Genomic DNA, 21,197 nt, shown 5'->3' with positions numbered 1-21,197 from the left:
TCAAATAGAATCCACGAGTAGGAAATAACTTGAACTCAAAGCAAACTATATCCATAATCTCAGTTTTGCATTTTTTATATTTTCTTGCATCCAACAACGAGAAGGTAAAAGAAAGAGAAAGCCTAAATGTTAATTAAATAAGAGAGGTGAAGATTAAAAACAAAATTTGACTGTTACACTATTAAATTAGTCGAAAAATGTTCTGCATTAATTATGATAACATGAAAATTATAAAACTTTGATTTGTTAGACTAAGTAATAACAAAAATGTCCATGAAAATTTTAAAAGCTTTGGTTATACACTTCTTAAAACCTCATTTAAAATCAAAATTTTAAAACCTCATTTAAAAAATATGATTCAAACTTTCAAAGTTACTAACAATGTACTCACCCTTTAAAATATATCATCTATCTATTTGGAAAAGAAAATGAAGGTGACTATATATATACGAGTTGTTTTCAAATTTGTTTTTTTCAACTCAATTAATTTTTAAAAATGATTATTTAGGTGTTACAATCTTGTATATATATATATGAGTAATACGTACTTTAGCGTAGTCTATACTGCACTCATCTCACGAACAGAAGTTTGGCATGTAATAACTAAAAAGTTATAATTTGACATTTGAATTGGTTAAAACAAAGATAGGTATAACTTACGATGTGCTCAAGTATTTTTCTTTTTATATTTAAGTTTGGTATACCAAATATGCTAAATATATGAGAGCTTTTCTTGTTTATTTTGATTATTGCACACTACTACAAATTTGGCACTTTTTTACGCACGCAAATTTTGATTTCTTGATGGTCATGGCAAATGACCATTAAGAAAAATATTTTTCTTGATACAATGTTTATCTTGACGGTAATGTACGTCAAGAAAAATTCATTTATTTTGTTGAAAAAATACGAAGAAATGTAAAAAATGTGGATTCTTAATTTTATTGATGAGCAAAGTTTCATTAGTTTTATTTTTCGATGAAAAAAATGTAAAAAAAATTGTCCACAAACGTCAAGAAAATTATTTCTGGATGGACAATAAACATCAAAGATAATATATTAGTTGACTGGCAATGCCCATTAAGTTAACTATGTTTTTCTGATAGACTAGGCCCATCAAGAGATGAATTTTCTTGATTTGCAATGATCATCATCGAAAAAAACTATTATATTTGTTTTTAATTTTTTTGATGGATTTAGAATTTTCTTGATGGACAAAAACAAAAAAGATATCATAGACAAAGTTCATCAAGAAAAATGATATCTTGTTGGGCATTGCCCATCAATAATCTTTTTTTTTTAATTTTGGATTTAGAATAAGATCACGTGCAAGACACATTAAGAAAAAACTATTTTCCACGAAATATAAAATTTGGACCCTCGTTAACGAACTTAGAAAACACAATATTCATCAATAATATTCTTAAATCTTTACTATTTTTTTCAACTATTACTTTCTATTCATCAATAATACAATATTACTTTTTAAAAAGTTAACTGTTGTAATTATAATTAGATTGAAATAAGTGACTTTATCAAAATTAGTTATTGCGTTAAGCTTTAATGAGTTGAATTTAAAGTTTGTAACTTATGGTTTTTAAAATTTGTAGAAGTTGTAAAACCTGGATAACATGAGTTTAGCTCAACTGACACTTGTTCTATGGATAAGAGGTCTCGGGTTTATAAACCTCTGCATTAAAGATTTGTAGAAATTGTTTATAAAATTGGAATACAACGCTTTGGGTGTGAGAAAAGGAAAAGTAAAATTGGAAAAATGAAAATCTAAAATAGAAAAAAAAAAAGATAGGTTTTTTATGATTTCGGCCATCAAGAAAACGATTTTCTATGATGAGCATTTCAGTTTTCTTGATGGAAAAAAAGCATCAAAGTTTCGTTTTTTGATGGCCAATACTATCGAGAAAGAGTTTTTGATGATATGTTTTGACCATCAAGAAAACTAGATTTTCTTTTATGGACCTTTTAGTTTCCTTGATGGACAAAAAACATCAAAGTTTCATTTTTTGATGGTCATTACTACCAAGAAAGAGTTTTTGATGACATGTTTTGACCATCAAGGAAACCAGTTTTCTTGATGATCGAACTTTCTTGATGTATGCCTACTTGATGGGCAAAAACTATCAAGATAGACATTTTTTGACGTGCTTTGCACATCAAAGAAGACCAAATTTAGAGTAACGATGATATTTAATGAAAGAGAAAAAAAAGGTGAATGCAAAGAAGTTTGAAAGATAGAGGAAAAGAGATGAGATGAATATATAGGAGATTGAAACAAGCAAGTGAAAAAGAAAAGAGAAATGAGAAAGTGTTACATGTTGGATAGTGCAAATTAGAGAAAGGAAAATATAAGAGAGATGTGATCCCTAGGAGATAAGGAGTTTTTAAATTTAGAGGTATTTTTTTAAAACAAATTAATAAGGTCGTATTTCGAAACTATTTATTTAATTATTTATTTTTTCAATTTTGCTTTTAAATATTTTGTTTGTTAAAAATAAAACTATCATATATGTTTGATTCGGTTTTTTGTTTTTCTAAAAGCTTTTTAACTTTTCTTTCATAATTAAAAAAAAAAAAGTTTATTATTTAAAAGACAAGAATGTAAATGAGTTACTTAACACATGTGTTCTTTATTTTTAGACTAAAAAAAAAAAAAAAAACTTATTATTCAATAATTTAATAGTGAGATAGGAGCAATGATTTGTGGATAAGTTAGTTGGAGAGAAACTATTGGGGCAGGGGAGATGGTGACAGATATCCCTGCATTTTTTCTACCTCTTAACATGCCTTTTACAAATAATTTAGTTTCAAAATATTAATTAATTAATTAATCTAACCTACTATATTTATCTAAGCCCTCACCTTTTAAAAACTCAATATTTTAGGTTCTCTCGTTAACATCCTATTTATTCTTTAACCGAATGATGAGATGACTTCTATATTTAGATTACTAAACAGTTTAATAAGATAATCGCTTTTAATGATTTAGGGTTTTAATTTTTAATTAAATACTAAATGGTAAACTGATGTTATACAAGTGAACTCAAAAAGTAATTATCTTCAATGTTTCAATTGTCACTATGACGCGTAGTCATTCTACTTTACTTTCTCAACTCATATGCTAGACTCAATTTATTCAAGTACAACAAAATTTAGTGTCTCAAATTTAGGATATCTTGTGAATCATTGAAGTTTTTTTTCTCATCCTTCTACTTTTTTTTTTTTTTTGAGGATTTGTGATTCATTGTGAGAATATTTATAAGCAATTTCGTAGAGTTTATCTTGTCATGGATGTTAACATCAATATGTTAATTTATTTTGTTTTTATTCTACTCGATGCCGTTCTTTTGATTTGCTTTAAGATTTCAATTTGAAAAAAAATAATAAATAAATGGTGGGAACTTAGGAGAAAATGTGAGAGATTTAGTTTTGGAGAAAATAAATAACAAAATTAGTTTTAAAGTGTTTGTTTTAGTCTCTAGTTTTTTTATTCAAGTGTGTTGATTATGTTTTTCGGTTGATATAAAAGATTTATATAATAAATTAGTATGATTTATTGGTTATTTATCAATTTAGTTAATATGGTGATAACCTTGAGCCTAATTATCGAGACCAAAGTAAGTTTTTTTCAAAAATTTGAGAATCAAAATAGACATCTTTAAAAGTCTAGGTCCAAAGTGGAATGAGATACTAAACTTAGGGACCAAAATAGAATTTTAACCTAGATACAAATTACAAATTTAGTCCAATTCTAAAAACAAAAATTACTTTTTTACAATAATTATAAAATATTTTAAGTATATGTGTTAAATAGATGTTCATCTCCACTGTCTATTATCAAATATCAAAATATGATCATCTCATTTGTTGTCCATATATCTCAAGATAACACAGCATTAGCGTGCATGTAATCCACTGTCTACACTTGTTATTTTATCGATAAATGAAGATTTTTTTGTGGATCTTGTAATTACACACAACATTGATTGAAATTCGAAAGATTTTGAAGATAGTGGAAAACTTTGTGGATCTTGTAAGTAATTTTTGTTATTATTTCGTATGTAAATAAATTATTGTTACTGTATTATATTTTCTTCATATCCATTTTTCTGTTGTGCGTCGTTGTGCTCCTCGATTTTACAACATGTTATCAACACGAGCTTTTGTTGTCTCCTTTGTCGAAGGTAGGTCAAATATTCTCTCACTTTATTATAATTATTTCTGTTATACGTTGTTGTGCTTCTTGATTTCACAACATGTTATCAACACGAGCTTTTGTTGTCTCCTCTGTCAAAGGTAGGTCAAATTTTCTCTCACTTTATTATAATTAATAAAATAAATGTTATTTTGCATTTTTTTATGTGAATACTAAATTTCTAATATAATTATAATATTTTATGATAGTGTTACGATGACAAATCTTGCGAAACTAAAATTTAAGACCCTTAACATTAACGGATTTTTCATGGGTCCTTGATGGTAAAATGCATCACAACGCCATGAATCTCAAATATACAATTAAAGAAGGAAATGCAACAACCAATCAAGAAAAAAGAAAGCTATGATTTTCCTTTGTTATCATTCATGAAAATTTGAAGTCAAAATATTTAATAATAAGAGACCATCATATGTTGTGGAACAAACTTAAAGAAAAAGTATGATCGTTTAAAATTAGTTAATTATTCTCACGCTCATTGTGATTAGATACATTTAGGGCTACAAGATTTTAAATCAGTAAGTGACTATAATTTTGAATTATTTAAAATTAGTTCAAAATTATTGTTATGTGAAGAAAAATTTACTAATATGGAAATGTTGGAGGAGACAATTTCTATCTTTCATATCTCGAATATGTTTCTGAGTAGCAATATTGAGAGAAAGATTTTAAAAAATATTCTGAACTAATCTCATGTCTTCTTGTAGTCGTACAAAATAATGAGTTGTTAATGAAAAATAATGAATCTTGATTAACTAAAACAAAATCATTCTTTGAAGCGAATATTGTGAATTTTAATCGAAAAGGGTCGTGGTCCATGATCGAGGTAGAGATCGTGACAGATGAAGAAATAATTATTATTTCCATGACAGTGATCGTTTTATTAATCCAAATAATTCAAAAGAACCACCTGAAACGATGATCATAAAGTGAAAATTTTCACAAAATAAAAATTCAAAAGGTGAAGAAGAAGTATGTTATCATTGTGGTATGACTAGACATTGATCACATGTTTGTCTTGCATCGAAACTCTTGGTTAATTTATATCAAGTCTCGCTGGAAAAGAAAAGAGAAAAAATGTAGAAGCTAATTGTGCATATCAAGATAATGATATATTTGATCTATCCAACCTGACTAATTTGGATGTGACAGATTTCTTTGAAACTCTTGAAGAGAATATCGTTGTAGCCGATGGAACAAGTTTTTGTTTTTGTTAAGACTAACATTGTACATTCCAAGTGTTTTTGACTTATAGTAATTATTTTCTTTTAATGAGGAAACATACATCATTTTCATACGTCAGGTGATTAAAATAGAGACACTTACAAAAATGGCAAAATAAGTTGTAATATTTAAGTTCATAACACACATATTTTATTATTTGCGAAAATGGCAAAAACGAAACCCAGCCCACGTATCAAGAGGTAAAATGTTACAAATGCCCTCGTTTCTAATATACGTTTGATACACCTTATACATGTCTGATACACCTAATACACCCCTTGATACACCTAATACACCCCTTGATACATCTAATACACCATTTGATACACTTGATACTTCTTGATACACCTGGTAGATTTGATTAATACACTTGATGCACCTGATACTCTTTGATACACTAGATACCGAAACATACTAATATATGTTTGATACACCTGATACACTACATATACATTTAGTATTATTCACTTATACAATTGATTGATTAAATGCACTTGATATGTTTGAAGTCCTATTTATACACTTGATTTACTATTGATATACACTTGTAAACTCGATTCATATTCTATTTTTTAAAAACTATTTTCGAATTATGTAATCCAATTTGAAAACAACTTTTTTTTAATGATTTCGTCGTATTCAAATTTTAATTTTTACATTTTAAAATACATAATTTTTTTTATATATAAACATTTTAAAAGCCCAAATGTAAGGTTATAAACTCAATACATTTTTTAAATATAATATGTATCATGCAAATGATTAAAATAAATTATAAAATATTACAAAATAATTATATGTATGTATTAGGTTAAATTAAAAATTTTGTGAATATTATTTTAAAAAGATAAAATTTAATTATTCTATATGATTTATAATTAAAATTTAGTTTATTTGGTTGGATATCATTATAAAAAATAGCCTCATCTTTAGGGGATATTTACTCAGGTTTTTCAAATCCTAAGAAACCATATGAACTAAATTTGTAATTTATTCAATTTTCTAAATATAAATTATATTTTTAAATAAATTAATAATAATTTATTCAACTAAATTTTAGTAGAGAAGGAAGATTAGTTTATGATTTATACTTATATAAAATCAAACCCATTTAAACAATTTTGTAAATTACAATCCAAATTTTTTAATCTATAACACATAACTGAAAACACCCGCATATGTAATAATAGGTCTAGAAGCTCGAGCTTCACTCAACTTTATTATCTTTATATAATATATATATATATATATATATATATATATATATATATATATATATATATATATATATATATATATAAACTATTTAATTTTTAATACTTATCTAATTTTTTTTCATAATTTTATTTTTTTCTTCAAATTATAGCCCTTTCATTTTCACCAAAAATAATAATTATACACTACATTTTGTTCTTCTTCAGTATCTTCCAGTAGCTTTTGAGGTAAGTTTTTATTTGATTATTTTTCTAAAAAAATTGTTATTTTATTTATATGCATTTGTTTTATATTAAAAATCATTCTTAATTTTTTTGTTTTAGTTTTTAAAATTTCTTCTTTTTCGCTTCTTCTTCAACTTTATCTCCTAATTTATGAGCTAAGTTTTGTAATTTATTTTCTTATCTTTTTAAATTTGTTATTTTGTTTTTATGTCTTCCGTTTTTATATTTCAAATCATTCTTATTTTTTTTGTATTAGTTCATTTGTTTTATACATATTTTATTAATTCTTGAAATAATTTATGAATCTTAAGTAAACTTATTGGGTTGTTTAAGTTATGATATTGTTGTTATATGTCAATATTTTCTTAATCTATTTTCGTTTCAATGTTTTATGGTATTGTAGAACTAAATTGAAATCTAAATGGAGCAATATTTTAAAAGAAAATCAATGAGGTCATCATCTCCTTTGAAGAAAAGTAATAATAGTTATGAGAGAGGTACATCATTGAAAAAAAATTAGAAAATTTACTAGTAGATCCTGATCTAAGAATTAGAATTATTGATTACGATTGTAATATTCGAAATGAAGTTCGTAGAGCATATATACAAAAAAGACTGTCAACCTCGAAGTCAAGAAATTTGGGTCACTGTCAAGAAGGTTTAATCCAATTTTGTTTACTGAATATCCTAATTTGTTGAAATATAGTATTTCAAGAGATGTTGCCTATTATTTATTTTGTTATTGATTCAAATAAGAAGTTGGAGAATAATTAGGACCGATCATTTCGTTGGTGAAGGATTTTCAAATTGGAAGAAGAAAAAAAAGAAATTGCAAACTCATTTGGAGACCAAATAGTGCACGTAACCAAGCTTGTGCAATTGTGAAGCTCTTTTAAATTAAAAACAACAAATTGCAACATTTTTAACAAGATGTCTGATCAAGCAAGAATTGACTATCGAATTTGATTAAGTGCAATAATTGATTGTGCTCGATTTTTGTTACAACAATGTTTTTAATCCCATGGACACAATGAAACTAAAGATTCAAAACATCAAAGTAACTTTACCATAATAAAGATATTGAAACAGTTTCTTTGAGGAATGCTCCTGAAAACTTGATGATGTATTTCATGGGCATGGTATTCTAATGCTTCAAATTGATGATGTATTTTTTGTTCGAGGGAGGCAAAGATGAAAATCTCAAGAAATCACAAATATACATCATTATCGTGTTGAGAATTTTTATGCAGTTATTGACATGCAACTTCAAGAGTTAAATAATCATTTCACTAGGAAAAGAAAGTATCAAGTTATTTGTGTGGCATGTCCAATCCGAGCAACTCATTTATTACTTTTGACAGACAAAAACTCATTTACCTTGCACAATTTTATCCTATAAAATTTTCAATTACAAAGGTTATTATTCTTGAAGACCAACTTCAAAATTACATTATTGATGTGCGTTCATATAATATATGTGTTTGTTAAGTTAACAAGTATTTGTGATCTTTCTAAAAAAATGGTGATAATAGCTAAAGATAAAGTTTACCTATTAGTCTATCGGTTGCTTACCTTAGCATTGATCTTATCGACTACAACGGTTACCGTGGAGAGAACATTTTCTCCTATGAGCATTATAAAATCTCAGTTGTACAATTGAATGAGAGACCAATAGATGAATGATTGTCTTGTAACATATATTGAGAGAGATTTATTTGATAAGATAGACAATGAAGTTATTATGTATTGATTTCAAAATATGGAATCTCGTAGAGGACAATTTAATGTACGAAAGCCAGTAAATTTATTAGTTTTTAGAATCACTCACTTATACATTATTTTGACTAAACAGAATCTCCTATCAAACCGGCAATAAATATTCTAGATCGAGGATTGACTGAAAATATAAAATATAATTATGTTTTAATTGAAAGTCTGATTTCTAAATTTGTGTTTTCAAATTCTATACCAAACAAAAGCTTAATTTTGGGAGTATGTTGAAGAAGAAAAGAGTAATTGACATAGGGGGTGGTGGGGAGTTTTATTATTAAAATAAAAAAGATATGCAATTATGATGTAAAAGAAGGGAGCAAAAGAAAAGAGATTACAATTAAATGTTGAAATCTCAATTTTTATAAAAAGAAAATAAAATTAATGAAATAGCCAATAATTGAAGCTAATACTCCAAACTTCATTGCAGCAATAAATTCAAATTTAGCATTAAAGTGGAAATAAAAAAGATTCTGTTACTCAAATTAATTCTGAAATTTGAATTAACCAAATTGAGTTTGTTTTTTACAAAATTTGAATTGTAGTCCTTCATTTACGAGGTGACCGTAACCTAAATTTTCGCTTTCAACGGCCACTAGTTACACGCTCCTCCTGCCCGCTCTTACATAATATTTTATTTGTTAAATTCTTTTCTTTTCTTTTTTAATTAAGATGGACTTCAAAAACCTTCTTCTCTTTCCTACTTATTAACAAATTCATAACCTTTGTTTTCTTTTTCATATATATATATATATAATTTTATGGATCATATTTTGAACTTCCTCAATGCACTTTCATTTTTATTTAACTTTTCAAGTTTGTAAAAACAACAGGTCAAAAAATAACCTCAAAATCCAGGGAAAAGAAACGACACAAAGAAAACAATCCTACAGTGCAAGGACAAGCAAATACAAACAAAAGAGAAATAAAACAAACTAAATAAGATCTTGAGCATCCTCACGCCAAGAGACAACACAAGCACAAAACAAGTCCAAATAATCTAAAACAGGATAGAGGGCTCACGAGCCTGACCACCATGGAGATGATGATTCTACTCCTGTCAGATAAAATAGATCGTAGCATACCAGAGCATACGCCATAACTTTCTACTCGCACCCTTTCCAATACCCTAATATCCAAGACAATTCAACATCCCACCCCTTAATCCTTTGAGAGGAAGTCATAACCTGAAGAACACAAGACCAAATATCACACTCAAAAGGACAAGAAAAAAACAAATGGTCACGCTCACGCAAAATGCACGACGACGGAATAGAACTATCCCACCTACGTAACCTATCCTTAATGGCCAACCAAGAACAGAAGGAATGATTGAGAATATTCTCGCTACTCCACAACAAACTTGTCCAACGAACCCGGACACTACGAGGACGAATAGTATCTCACGCACTCAATCGAAAAATCACTTGTGAAAACCCCGAACCCAAACCCACTGATCCCCAACACTTAGACACAGACAAACAACCTAAGCCTTATCTGACAAATCAATTAACTTAATAGACACTTGTTGCCACCTCCATTCCCTACCCGGGCCAATAAACTTTGAAAGTCTAGCCTCACACCAACTTGCCGCATAATAGAGCACACACTCCTCAACCCGCTCAATGATTGGACCACTCTACAACCACGGGTCAAGCCACACTCTACACCGCCTGCCATAAACAACCTTTAGTTGAACATGTTCTTTCAGCCTATCACGCTGGCGCAAGATAGCCCGAAGATACCAAGATCGATCCACCCCACTATCAACCGACCACAATGACCTCCCCTTAAGAATGTAAGCCTCAACCCAAGCCACTCACAGAAAACCCAAACTAGCCAGCAAAAGCCAAAGAATCTTCAAAATACCCGTGATGTTCCAAAAATGTCCATCATAAATAGCAATCCCACCCTCATCAAAAGGAAGACACTCCTTCCCACAAACAACCTTTACACCCGCTCTACCCTCCTCCTTACCCTTCCAAAGATATGATCTCAAAATTCTATCAGCTTCATGATGCACATCAACACCCACACCTACAGACAACACAAACATATTAGGCCAAGGTAGATAATTATTATTTGTGACGATTGTGACAATTATTTAATTTTTTTTACTTGTGGTTTTCTTTTTTTCGAGTTTTAAGTTTTTATACGCTACCGCTTGTATTTCTAATGTTATTATTTTATTTTAATTTCTATGTTATTTTATATTTGTTTTCTAGGTAGAAGTGGGAGTTTTTTTTTTCAATACTTCCTAGGTACATATAAATTGTGATTGTGACAACCTCATCAAATTATTCCTCAACATAATCTCAAACACGAATACAAAGGCAACACGAGTACAAAAGCATTTGATAATTTCATAGAGAATTGACATTGATAAGCAAATTTCCGCTTTTGTTTTTTTTTTTAATTTTTGTGTTTAAAATATGAGGCAAAGTTTGAATGATTTATGTGTGTTGTTATATAGTTTTTAATGATGTTTTTAAAATAAAAACCTAACATTTGAAAACTAACTTTTTCGGAGGGAAAAAAACTGTTTTAGTTTTGAAATTTAATTTGAGAGGAAACAACCACACATACCAAACATTTACATTAAAACAAAAAGGTTAAAAATCACATATGGTTCATGTAGTTTGATGAAACTAACACTTTGGTCTCTATACTAAATTCAAAAGTAATGATTTGGTCCCGTACTATAAAATGAGTTATAGTTTAGTTCATATCATTGAGTTGCGGTTAAAATTTAACGAATAATTTAAAATGACTGTCATCTAAAATGCACGTGTACAAATTAACAAGCAATTTTCTACACGTTCAAATAAAAGACATTAAAAATCCTACTTTCTAGGGTTCTTAATTTGTTTCTAGCTCATTGTCTTTTCTGCGATCTAATATTTTTCAAAGTGTGGTTTATTTCCAATTAACATCAAAGGTTGGAGGAGATTTAACTTGGATCCTAACTCAAATCATTGCCATCAAATAATGTTATTGGTAGTGTGTAACTTTGGCTTCTCACCCCAAATTTGGATTAACGAGTTTAGCTACTTTGGCTCACTACAATCCCATAAAAATAGGACCGAGACTAATTGTATACTGAACAGAACCACACAAAATATTCATGAATCGTCTTCTTTTATTGCGTAAAAAATCGATTTTATTAATTAAAGCAAAAACTTAAGAAATAAAGTAGATTTTACATTCATCTATCTGCAAGTATTAATTTTATTAACTTTCCTACATCGATTTCTTTTAAACCATTAAAACAAAACTAAAAAACTTTGAAACTTATCTCTTCCAATCCCCAGTTCAAACTCACTTTTTCTCTCTTGAATTTAATATTAATGGCAAGAAAACTTAAACTTATGTAGCCAACAAAAAAAGTTTAAAGTCATCTGTTCATTCAAACTCCTCAGACTTTTCCCCAAATCCATGCTAATTTGTTGTTTTGAATTTATTTTCTTGATTTGAATGTCTTGATTTTGAATCAACCAACTAGAATCAGAATCGAAAAACTGTATCTATAAGTTTCTGTTAAATGTTAACTCGCGTCAGGTGGAAACTAAATTGTAACTAATTAAAAGATATAGGACCAAATCTGATTTTTAACTAAAATAAAATTGCGAGTAAAAATTGTCCAAAATAAAAATGGTCCAAAACTATACTTTACAGATTAAAAGAAACCTTTTTTTTTTTAAGAATTTAACTAATAATTCAAATTATTACTCGAGACATATTTGTACTATTGTAAGAAATTGAGAAAAAAGTACTTTTAAAAGATAAAATAAAAACAAAACAATTAAATAATTACCAAATAATTTACGGAAAAAATTGTGAATAAAATTTGTGTTAGTTTTAAATTTTGATATGAATTCAAATGTTTATATATTAAAAAAAGAAGAGAGAAAAAACTGTAATAAAAAATAGGAGGAAAACAAACGTACAGTAAGAAAATATACATTGAAAGTAAAATTACCATCAAAATGTGATTTTTACAATTCGATTTACATTGACTAAAATAAACACATCACATGAAATTTTGTGTAAATATAGCTAATAATTAATATTACATATCACATGAAAAAGTTTTCTTTAGAGGAATTTTACAATGAACAATGTAAATGTATAATGCTCAAATTCTCCCCCACAATTATTAGACTAATAAGAGAGAAATGGTCCATTGGATGTGGGATTTTTTGATACCCAAATCTTACCATTTTTCTTTTTCTTATTCTTTTCTTTAATGAAAACCACTTTTTTGCATGTAAACCATACTTTAGGCATTAATGATCTAACAACTCAAAAATGTCATTTTATGAAATTTTCAATTAACTCCCAAACGAAAGAAAATAAAAGAGAGAATAAACCAAACTATAAAGTTTCTACTTTATCCGCGTCAAATCAACACATCCGAATTGAGAAATTAAAATACTCATGAAAAAAAATCAAGTTTCTTTTTTCAAAAACCCTTTAAATAAGGAATTTTAAAAAATATATAACAAACCGGTAAAATATTTACATTCGATAGAATGATTTTGAAAACGAAAAAAGTCCATAGGCCCACAATAGAATACAAAAAAAAAAAAAAACTCTAGACAACATAGGATTAATCAGCCACATGCGCACGAGTAATATTTTTCTAATTAAATGATCGTGTAATGTAGTCTAAATGAATGATTCTTGATCGTTTGGATGATCATGATACACAATCGTGTAATTTTTTTTAATGATGGAGAGAAAGACTTCAAATTTAAATTATCATATCGACCATACTAAATGATTGTGTCAACCATAACAAATGATTGTGTTGATTTTGAAAAACAATTGTGTAGTCCAATGTAAATAATCGTTAAAAACTTCAAATCAAACGATTGTGTTGACCATACTAAACGATCGCGTTGACCATGTTAAACGATCGTGTTAACAATGCTAAACAACTGTGTTGACTATGGTAAGCGATCTTTTAAATCCTATCAACATTATCGTGTAGTTCATTTTAAACGATGAGCGGAGTGAAGCAGGTTATTTTAGCTCACTCCACGTTTAGGGTATGGATTAAGCAAAAGGGGGATTAATGTTATTTTACTCCCTACCACACATTGTTTCATTCTCTCGGCTAGGTGCATCTCAGGATCACTGAAAATTTTGTTTTTCTCAAAGTCAATTTTGACCGAGATCGACCCCAAGATTCTTTTCAAATTTAAAAATCTCTTTAAGGGAAATTTCTCTGAGACATCTCGAGGCAATCTTAGCCTGAGATCATGTTACGTAATGCTTATGTTCTTTAGCTTGAGGGGGCTGTCAAGGGACTATTATAATTTTTCTAAACTGTTATAAGTCAGAATTGGCCGTAAACGCCACCTTATGATGCTAAATCATAGGTAGGTGACTAATATGAATGATACATATAACCATCCACTACCACTACCACTACCACTGGACAATGCATAATAACTATAGATTGAAAACTATGAAATTTGGAATTCAAACCGTGGTTGAAGTCATATAATATATTTTGCACGTTCTATTATTGAAAGTGTGATAAAAGAGAAAACATAAGGTTATTAAAAGAAAAAGAACATAAGAAAGCAAATTGATTGGATAGAATGACAAATGTAGAAAGAGTTTAAATGAAAGAAAATTGAAAATGAGATTTTGTTTGGTTTGATTTTAATTGTATAAACAGTAATAATAAGTAAGAAAAATGCCAAAAAAGAACAATTGAGAAACCCCAGATTCTCACTCATGGGCGGGAATATCGGCACCTATATTTCAAATTATATAAAAACAAAAACAAATACAATTTTGTCTCTTTTTTTTTTTCTTTTTTTTTTTTCAAATTCTCTTTCAATTTTTTTTATTTATATTATTATATATACATAAAAATAAAAAAAAATAAACCAAAAAAGCTGACTACGAATTTCTTTTGAGGCCCCATTCTTGAATTTCACACTATCATATGCCCCAATCACATGCTCTCTCTCTCTCTCTCTCTCTCCCTTGCCTTTTTTTTCAATATTTCGAAAGCTACCATTGTGAAAAGAAGTGGAAGAACAAATTAAAATTTTCTTCATTATCTCCTATTCCTTGTTTTGTTTTCCTCCATTTCTTCAGACATTCCACAGATTCTTGCAGGGCTAAGCTGTTGTTTTAGTTCCTTCTTCGGTTCTTAAAACCAAACCCCTTCTCCCTGGGATTCCATTTTTTTGTTTTTCACTGCAGATTCCTGTTCAATCTCTCCATTGTTTGCGTTTTTTCCTTTTGTTCTCCCTTCTAGTCAAAGGTAAAATTCCCATCTGCCTCTTCTTCATTCTCATGATTTCTATTAATTTCTTATATAAACTCTCTTGAAACCTTGCATTTTTATTGTTTCTCTCTTGACCCACCTTACAAATGAGGGGGTTTCTGTTGATTTTCCCCCATTTCTCTTCTTCCTTCTATGTGGGCTTGTTGATGGGTCGCTTTTATTTCGACTTCTATTCATAATATCCACTATTTCATCAATGTTTGAAGGATTTTGCTATTTTTCTTCTTCTGTTCTGTGATGCCTTCTTCTTTTTCTAAACCGTTGATGGATTCTGAAGCTTTCACCTACTATATATATTTGAAAATTGATGGGTTTTTTGGTTAGCTGAAACCCTCTTTTGCCATTTACTAGTTGTTGGTTGGGGTGATCTTGGGGTGGATTTGAAGCAAAGTTGAGAGAATGGAAGCCCAAGTCATCTTTCCATCTACAAACTTTAGTGTTGTTAGATAGGATGTGAATATCGCTCCTCTTTTTCTCTTTTTCCTTTTTCCTACTTTGCTTAAAATTCTTGTATAAGCTACAAGCGATTACACTATATTTTCTTTTGTTTGGATTCGTAATGGGTTTCTAAATAACTGTGTATGTATGCCTGCTAGATGGTGCTTTGACCATTGGACTGATTTGGAAATAAGACGTTAAGATGGAAAGAAGAAAATGGCCATGGAAGAGAAAGTCATCTGACAAGAGTCCTGGAGAAACCGAAAGTTCTGGTTCAATGTCATCGTATTCAGAGAGATTTTCCGACGAGCAGGTACACAAATGAATCCTTAAAACATCAATTTCAAACATCACCTAAATGGTATTGAGTTTCTTGGGGTTTGCGAGAAAACATCATGGTATTATGTAAAATAGAATGAGGGTTGTCTTTTTTTTTTTTGGGAGATTCATTCTTTTTATTAGCAAGGTCTCCCGGGTGATTGTATGTTCCAAACTCTTGGGGATGAAAAGAAAGTTGAAATAGTTCTGTATTTATTGAGGTGAAAAGGGCATGTAAAAACTTTTAATATGAGCGGTTGTCATCAAGTTGGGATATGTATTCTGTTTCACTGGATTTGACCGATTGAATTTCTTCTCTGACGTCGAATTAGACTAGCTGTAAGTGTTTTGGCATGGTTAAGAACATTCTTATGTTGCTCTATGAATTTCGATCATTGGTTACAAAAAGAAATTCAAGAACCTTACATCGCCCTTTTGATCTGTGTAAACAGAAGAAAAATCAGAATGTTTCTGTTTGTTCTTTAGCTGACCGGGAATTCGGTAAATTCTCTGATGGAGCTACTTATAGAAGACACAAGATATCTTTAAATTCTCAACTTGTAGGCAGAGCGTTTTCCTTGACTATTATGAGCCACGGTCATCAATTTGATTATACTTAGATTAGTTGTCATGTAGACCCGATTGTTTCTTATACACACACCCTCTACAGTTATTTAAAACTGAAGGTGTTTGGCTCAGTGATAATTTGTTTAGATTGAGAAGTTTAGTCTCATGTTTGATAGATGATTTTGATATCTTAAGGTGACAGTTAACTGATCTTAAATTCATCTGTTACATATTATAGACTCACGAATCTGTTTAAGTAGTGCTGTAACGAAATTTACTGTATCCCAAAGCTAGCACTGTATTAAAGTAGGAGGTTATGTGCTTGAACTTCCATAATGTCATTTTTTACCTAATTAATATTGATTTCTACTTGCTGGGTATTCTACAAAATTTCACCTACAAGTGAGGAAGAGTCTTGAAGTATTAGCATAACTAAATTTCCATAACCCATAAGCTTAAGCTTTAGGATTGATTGGTGATTAACAAACCCAGGTACAACTTACACAATTTCATATTTACATAAACCCATTTTGAATGCAATTTAAGTACAGATTACAAAAACTTGATTAATTGGAGCTTATTATCAAACTCCTGCATCAAACATTCATTTACATGAGAGATGAGCAACACCTCACTGAGTTTTAACAACCTTGGATGTTCACTGGTACTCTTACTACTGTTAATGAAGAGAGACATATTTCCTGTTGAAAAACAGATTTTATTTTATTAGTACACTGTACACTTTACACTGTGCTATGCATTTGAAGATTTGGCTTGACATCTGCCATTATTGATATACAGGATGCAGCCAAGTCATCTCCCAATCATGAGACTCAGTCTCCAGAAGTTTCGTCAAAAGCTATATGTAAGGAAGAAGACATTGATGATGATTTGCCAAAACAAGAAGAGATCAATGATAGTGTGAAAAGTCTATCCGAGAGGTTATCAGCTGCTCTTGTAAATGTGAAGGCCAAAGAAGACTTAGTAAAGCAGCATGCTAAAGTTGCGGAAGAAGCTATCGCAGGTAGAATTGGACAAATAAAATTTGTTCATATTGTACCTCCATAGATATTCTCTCATGCAAGATGGAATCTGACGAATGAACTAAACGGTTTTATCGAGTTAAGTTTATGGCACTTCTTTTTTCAAGATCTAACAGAATTCTGATTATTCTATTGTAAATTTAGGATGGGAAAAGGCGGAAAACGAAGTTACACACCTAAAACAGCAGCTTGGGACTACAGTTCAGCAAAAGTCTGCCTTGGAAGATCGAGTGAGCCACCTTGATGGGGCCCTAAAAGAATGTGTTAGGCAGCTTAGGCAGGCAAGGGAGGAGCAGGAGCAGAAGATTCATGACGCGGTGGAGGAAAAAACCCGAGATTGGCAGTCCACCAAGGTGGATCTTGAGAGGCAGCTCCTTGCACTCCAGAGCATAGCAGATACTGCTAAATGCGAATCTCCTAAAGTTGATCCTAGCCTTGGCAAGATGCTTGAGTTATTGAAAAGAGAGAATGCAGCCCTCAGGCATGAGCTTCATGCTCAATATAGGGAATTAGAAACTAGGACTATTGAGAGGGATTTGAGTACACAAACAGCTGAAACAGCCAGTAAGCAGCATCTTGAGAGCATAAAGAAAATGGCCAAGCTCGAGGCTGAGTGTCGCAGGTTAAAGTTTATGTCATGCAAACCATCATTTGTAGATCACAAATCCATAGCTGCTTCGACGATCTCTATTGAGTCACTTACCGACACTCAATCAGATAATGGGGAGCAGCTTAGTGCAGTGGATATTGACATAAGAACTGAACGAAACAAAGGGGAGCCTAGTTGCTCACATCCACGGGCATCAACCTTACTTGCAGAACTCAATCAGCTTGGGAATGAAAAGGCCGTTAGCAGTAATCTTCCGTCTTCTCTTGAACTTGATCTCATGGATGATTTTCTTGAGATGGAAAGGCTTGCTTCGTTACCTGAAACTGATACTGGAAAGAGTCGTCAAGAATCAGAAGCTTTCCCTCGCTCTACTGCAGAAGAAAATGCGCTAAGAACGGAGCTTGAGGCCTTGCGGCATGAGAGATCCCTTATGGAGAAGAAGCTGGGTGAGATGGAGGAAGCAAAGATTGAATTGGAAGAGAAGCTGAAACAAATGGAAGTGGAGAAGGATGAATTGGAAGAGAGGCTGGAGATGATGGAAATAGAGAGAGATGAAGCGAATCAAATGTTGGCGAAAATGGAGACCAAACAATACGAATTGGGGCAAAAGTTGGTGAAGATGGAAGAAGAGAAAGTTGAAATGGGAGAGAAATTAATGAAGTTGGAGACACAGAAAGATGAACTGGAGACTGCTCTATCCCGAAGTCAGAACTCTGTTGAGATTTCACAATTTCAACTCAAGGAAACACAAATGAAACTGGAAAAGTTACAAAATGAACTCACCATTGCAGATGAATCAAAGTTAAGAATTGAGTCTCAACTTATCAGCATGGAAGCAGAATCTCTGACCATGTCTGCAAAAGTTGAGATGTTGGAAACTGATATTCAAAAAGAGAGGGCTTCAGCAATGGCATTGACTGTCAAGTGTCAGGTACTAGAAGAGGAGCTTTCAAGATTGAAACAGGATGAAAAAATATCACAAAGTGAAATCTCCAAAAATGAGTTGAAGATAAAGCAGGTAAAAGCTTGTAGCTTGCCTTCCTAAACGAACACTAAGTTTCTATTTGCTGTCTGATATAATAGTTATCATGTTGCTTAATTACGAGCTTAGTCCCGACCTTTCAAGTTTATATCTATTTGATCTTTGACCATGTAAAAAATGTCCAATAGGTACTTGAACTTTTAAGCTTATGTTTAATCTGTGTTTGGACTTCTAAAAATCGTGTCTAATTGAAATGCATAATTTCAGGAATTTGAATACTAATAATTGTTGGGTGTTAATATTGCAGGAGGATCTAGCAGTAGCTGCTGGGAAACTTGCTGAGTGTCAAAAGACAATTGCATCTCTTGGGAATCAACTTAAATCTCTAGCAGCACTTGAAGATTTTCTTATTGATACTACACATCTACCGGAGTTCACAGCCAGTGAATCTTTAAACATCACTATAGATGGCGAGGAGCAATGCAAGCATTCGTACGGAACACTTTCACCCAAAAGAGATTCAGACTTTACTAAAGTAGTTGATGACAGTTCTGAACCATTAATGAGTAAGAATGGAGACGACTCGCCCCCATCTTCATCTTCTTCAACTTCATCATCTATGATAACAAGTCATATTGTCAATTCTGAAAAAAACCGAAATGGTTTTGCAAAGTTTTTCTCACGAACCAAGAGTGGGATAAAACTAGAAATATAGTCAGGGATGCATATGGTGTCTAAAGATGATGGTACAGTACACAAATTTGACTGTAAAACAGCTTAGTTCTTGTGCATCTTCAATTTGCTGACTAAATGCTGTTTAATAGCAGATGAGTGTTTTAAATCTTCACATGGATGTATTTTGTAGAATTATAATCAGCTACAAAATAGCTAGAGTAATTTTGTTTACCCTCTGGCTTTTTTATTTTATTTCCCCACCTTTTTTTCTCATCCTGGGAAATGTTTTGCCATTGTTTTTAGTTTTCCTTCCCACCTAAACTTTCAAAAAGCTAGAGTTTACTTTATTACTGTGATTACCATTTACCGTTGTTGCCTGATTTGTCTTAATGTGAAGAGGTTGATTTGTTTCTACTTTTTTTTTTAAAAAAACAAAATTCTGTGTATTTCGTTATAAATTTCAGAAACATCTAAGACTAAATAATGCAAGTGAAAATCTAACAAAATACTCTTACCATTAGAACTGAAAAAATTCTTCAAAGAAAGGTTGAAAGGAAAACAAAAAGATAGGACTACTGACAAACTAATTCAACCAAGCAGGGAGCAGAGCAGTGATACTCTTCTCAGAAAAAAGAAAAGAAATTTTCATAATAGTACTGGTTACTAAAAGCTTTTGCTTTTAATATTGCTCTCAATTAAGTGTTTCAAATGAATTTGTACAATTTTGAGAATTAATAAAATATAAAATTGATGTGTTCTATGTCGTAAGTCGCTTTATTGGCCACAATTCACTTTCATTAGGCAATAATTAAATTAAAAAAAATTATTTACATTGGTCTTTATACTTTTTGACTTCGATTTATTTGGTTCTTGATATTTTGAAATTTGATTCATTTTGATCTCTATATTTTTAAAAGTTCGTTTTGGTACGTGTACTTACAATTTTAGTTCATTTTGATTATTAAATTTATAAAAAGTGATAATTTCGATCCTATAAAATTGAAGGAGCCAAAATAATCACCTTATGAAAGATCAAAAGATAAAAACGAACTGAAGATAAGATTATAAAGATTAGAATGAACATTTAAAATAAATGTAAGAATTAAAATAAACTAAAGCTAAAAGTATATAACCGAGAACAATATTTAAATCTAAAATAAAAGTAGGAAGTTGTACTAATTAAATCTCAATCTTAATATTTTTATTAATTTTTAAATCTTAGACTTCCATGTCAATGAAATTTATTTTCACTTGTGATTTATGAATATTTGGACATGTTTGGTTTAGAATAAAGCTAAAATTATGTGATAAAATCATTCCCTCAAAATAGCTAACAAGAAATCATGACAGAACTATGTATTGTTAAAATGGTAGAAATTAGTCTAAGGTTTAATCATTAAGCATCAAAGGTTCTATGGTGTAGTGGTTAGCACTCTGGACTTTGAATCCAGCGACCTGGGTTCGACTCCCGGTAGGACCTTTTTTCTTTTTACTTTGACTTCTCTTAAGCTGTAAACCTTATGGTAATCAGCTTAGATTTTAAATTAGAAAAGAAGATATGTGTTCTCGTTAAGAGTAGGAATTATTTAA

At 30.4% G+C, this 21,197-nt stretch overlaps 1 protein-coding gene and 1 non-coding gene across 3 annotated transcripts; both read left to right on the top strand.

The window, feature by feature from the left end:
- Positions 1–14,628: 14,628 nt before the first annotated feature.
- Positions 14,629–19,973, top strand: LOC101206243 (filament-like plant protein 3). Of its 2 annotated transcripts, none has more exons than XM_011659133.2 (5): positions 14,629–14,950; positions 15,571–15,725; positions 17,099–17,321; positions 17,485–18,968; positions 19,240–19,973. In XM_011659133.2, exons 2-5 carry the CDS (start codon positions 15,615–15,617, stop codon positions 19,645–19,647), a joined length of 2,226 nt encoding a protein of 741 aa, XP_011657435.1. In that variant the 5' UTR covers positions 14,629–14,950; positions 15,571–15,614; the 3' UTR covers positions 19,648–19,973. The 2 variants fall into 2 exon arrangements, with proteins under 2 accessions (XP_011657435.1, XP_011657436.1); XM_011659134.2 differs by lacking the exon at positions 14,629–14,950 and adding an exon at positions 15,320–15,427.
- Positions 19,974–21,015: 1,042 nt separating this feature from the next.
- On the top strand, positions 21,016–21,087 carry TRNAQ-UUG. Its single transcript has one exon. It is a non-coding gene; the product is annotated as a tRNA-Gln (tRNA).
- The last annotated feature ends 110 nt before the right edge of the window (positions 21,088–21,197 follow it).

This window comes from Cucumis sativus, chromosome 6 (genome assembly GCF_000004075.3).
Source record: "Cucumis sativus cultivar 9930 chromosome 6, Cucumber_9930_V3, whole genome shotgun sequence".
NCBI classification, from domain to species: Eukaryota; Viridiplantae; Streptophyta; class Magnoliopsida; order Cucurbitales; family Cucurbitaceae; genus Cucumis; species Cucumis sativus.
Note: the sequence above shows the minus strand (reverse complement) of the source record. Positions and strands in the feature narration are given on the sequence as shown.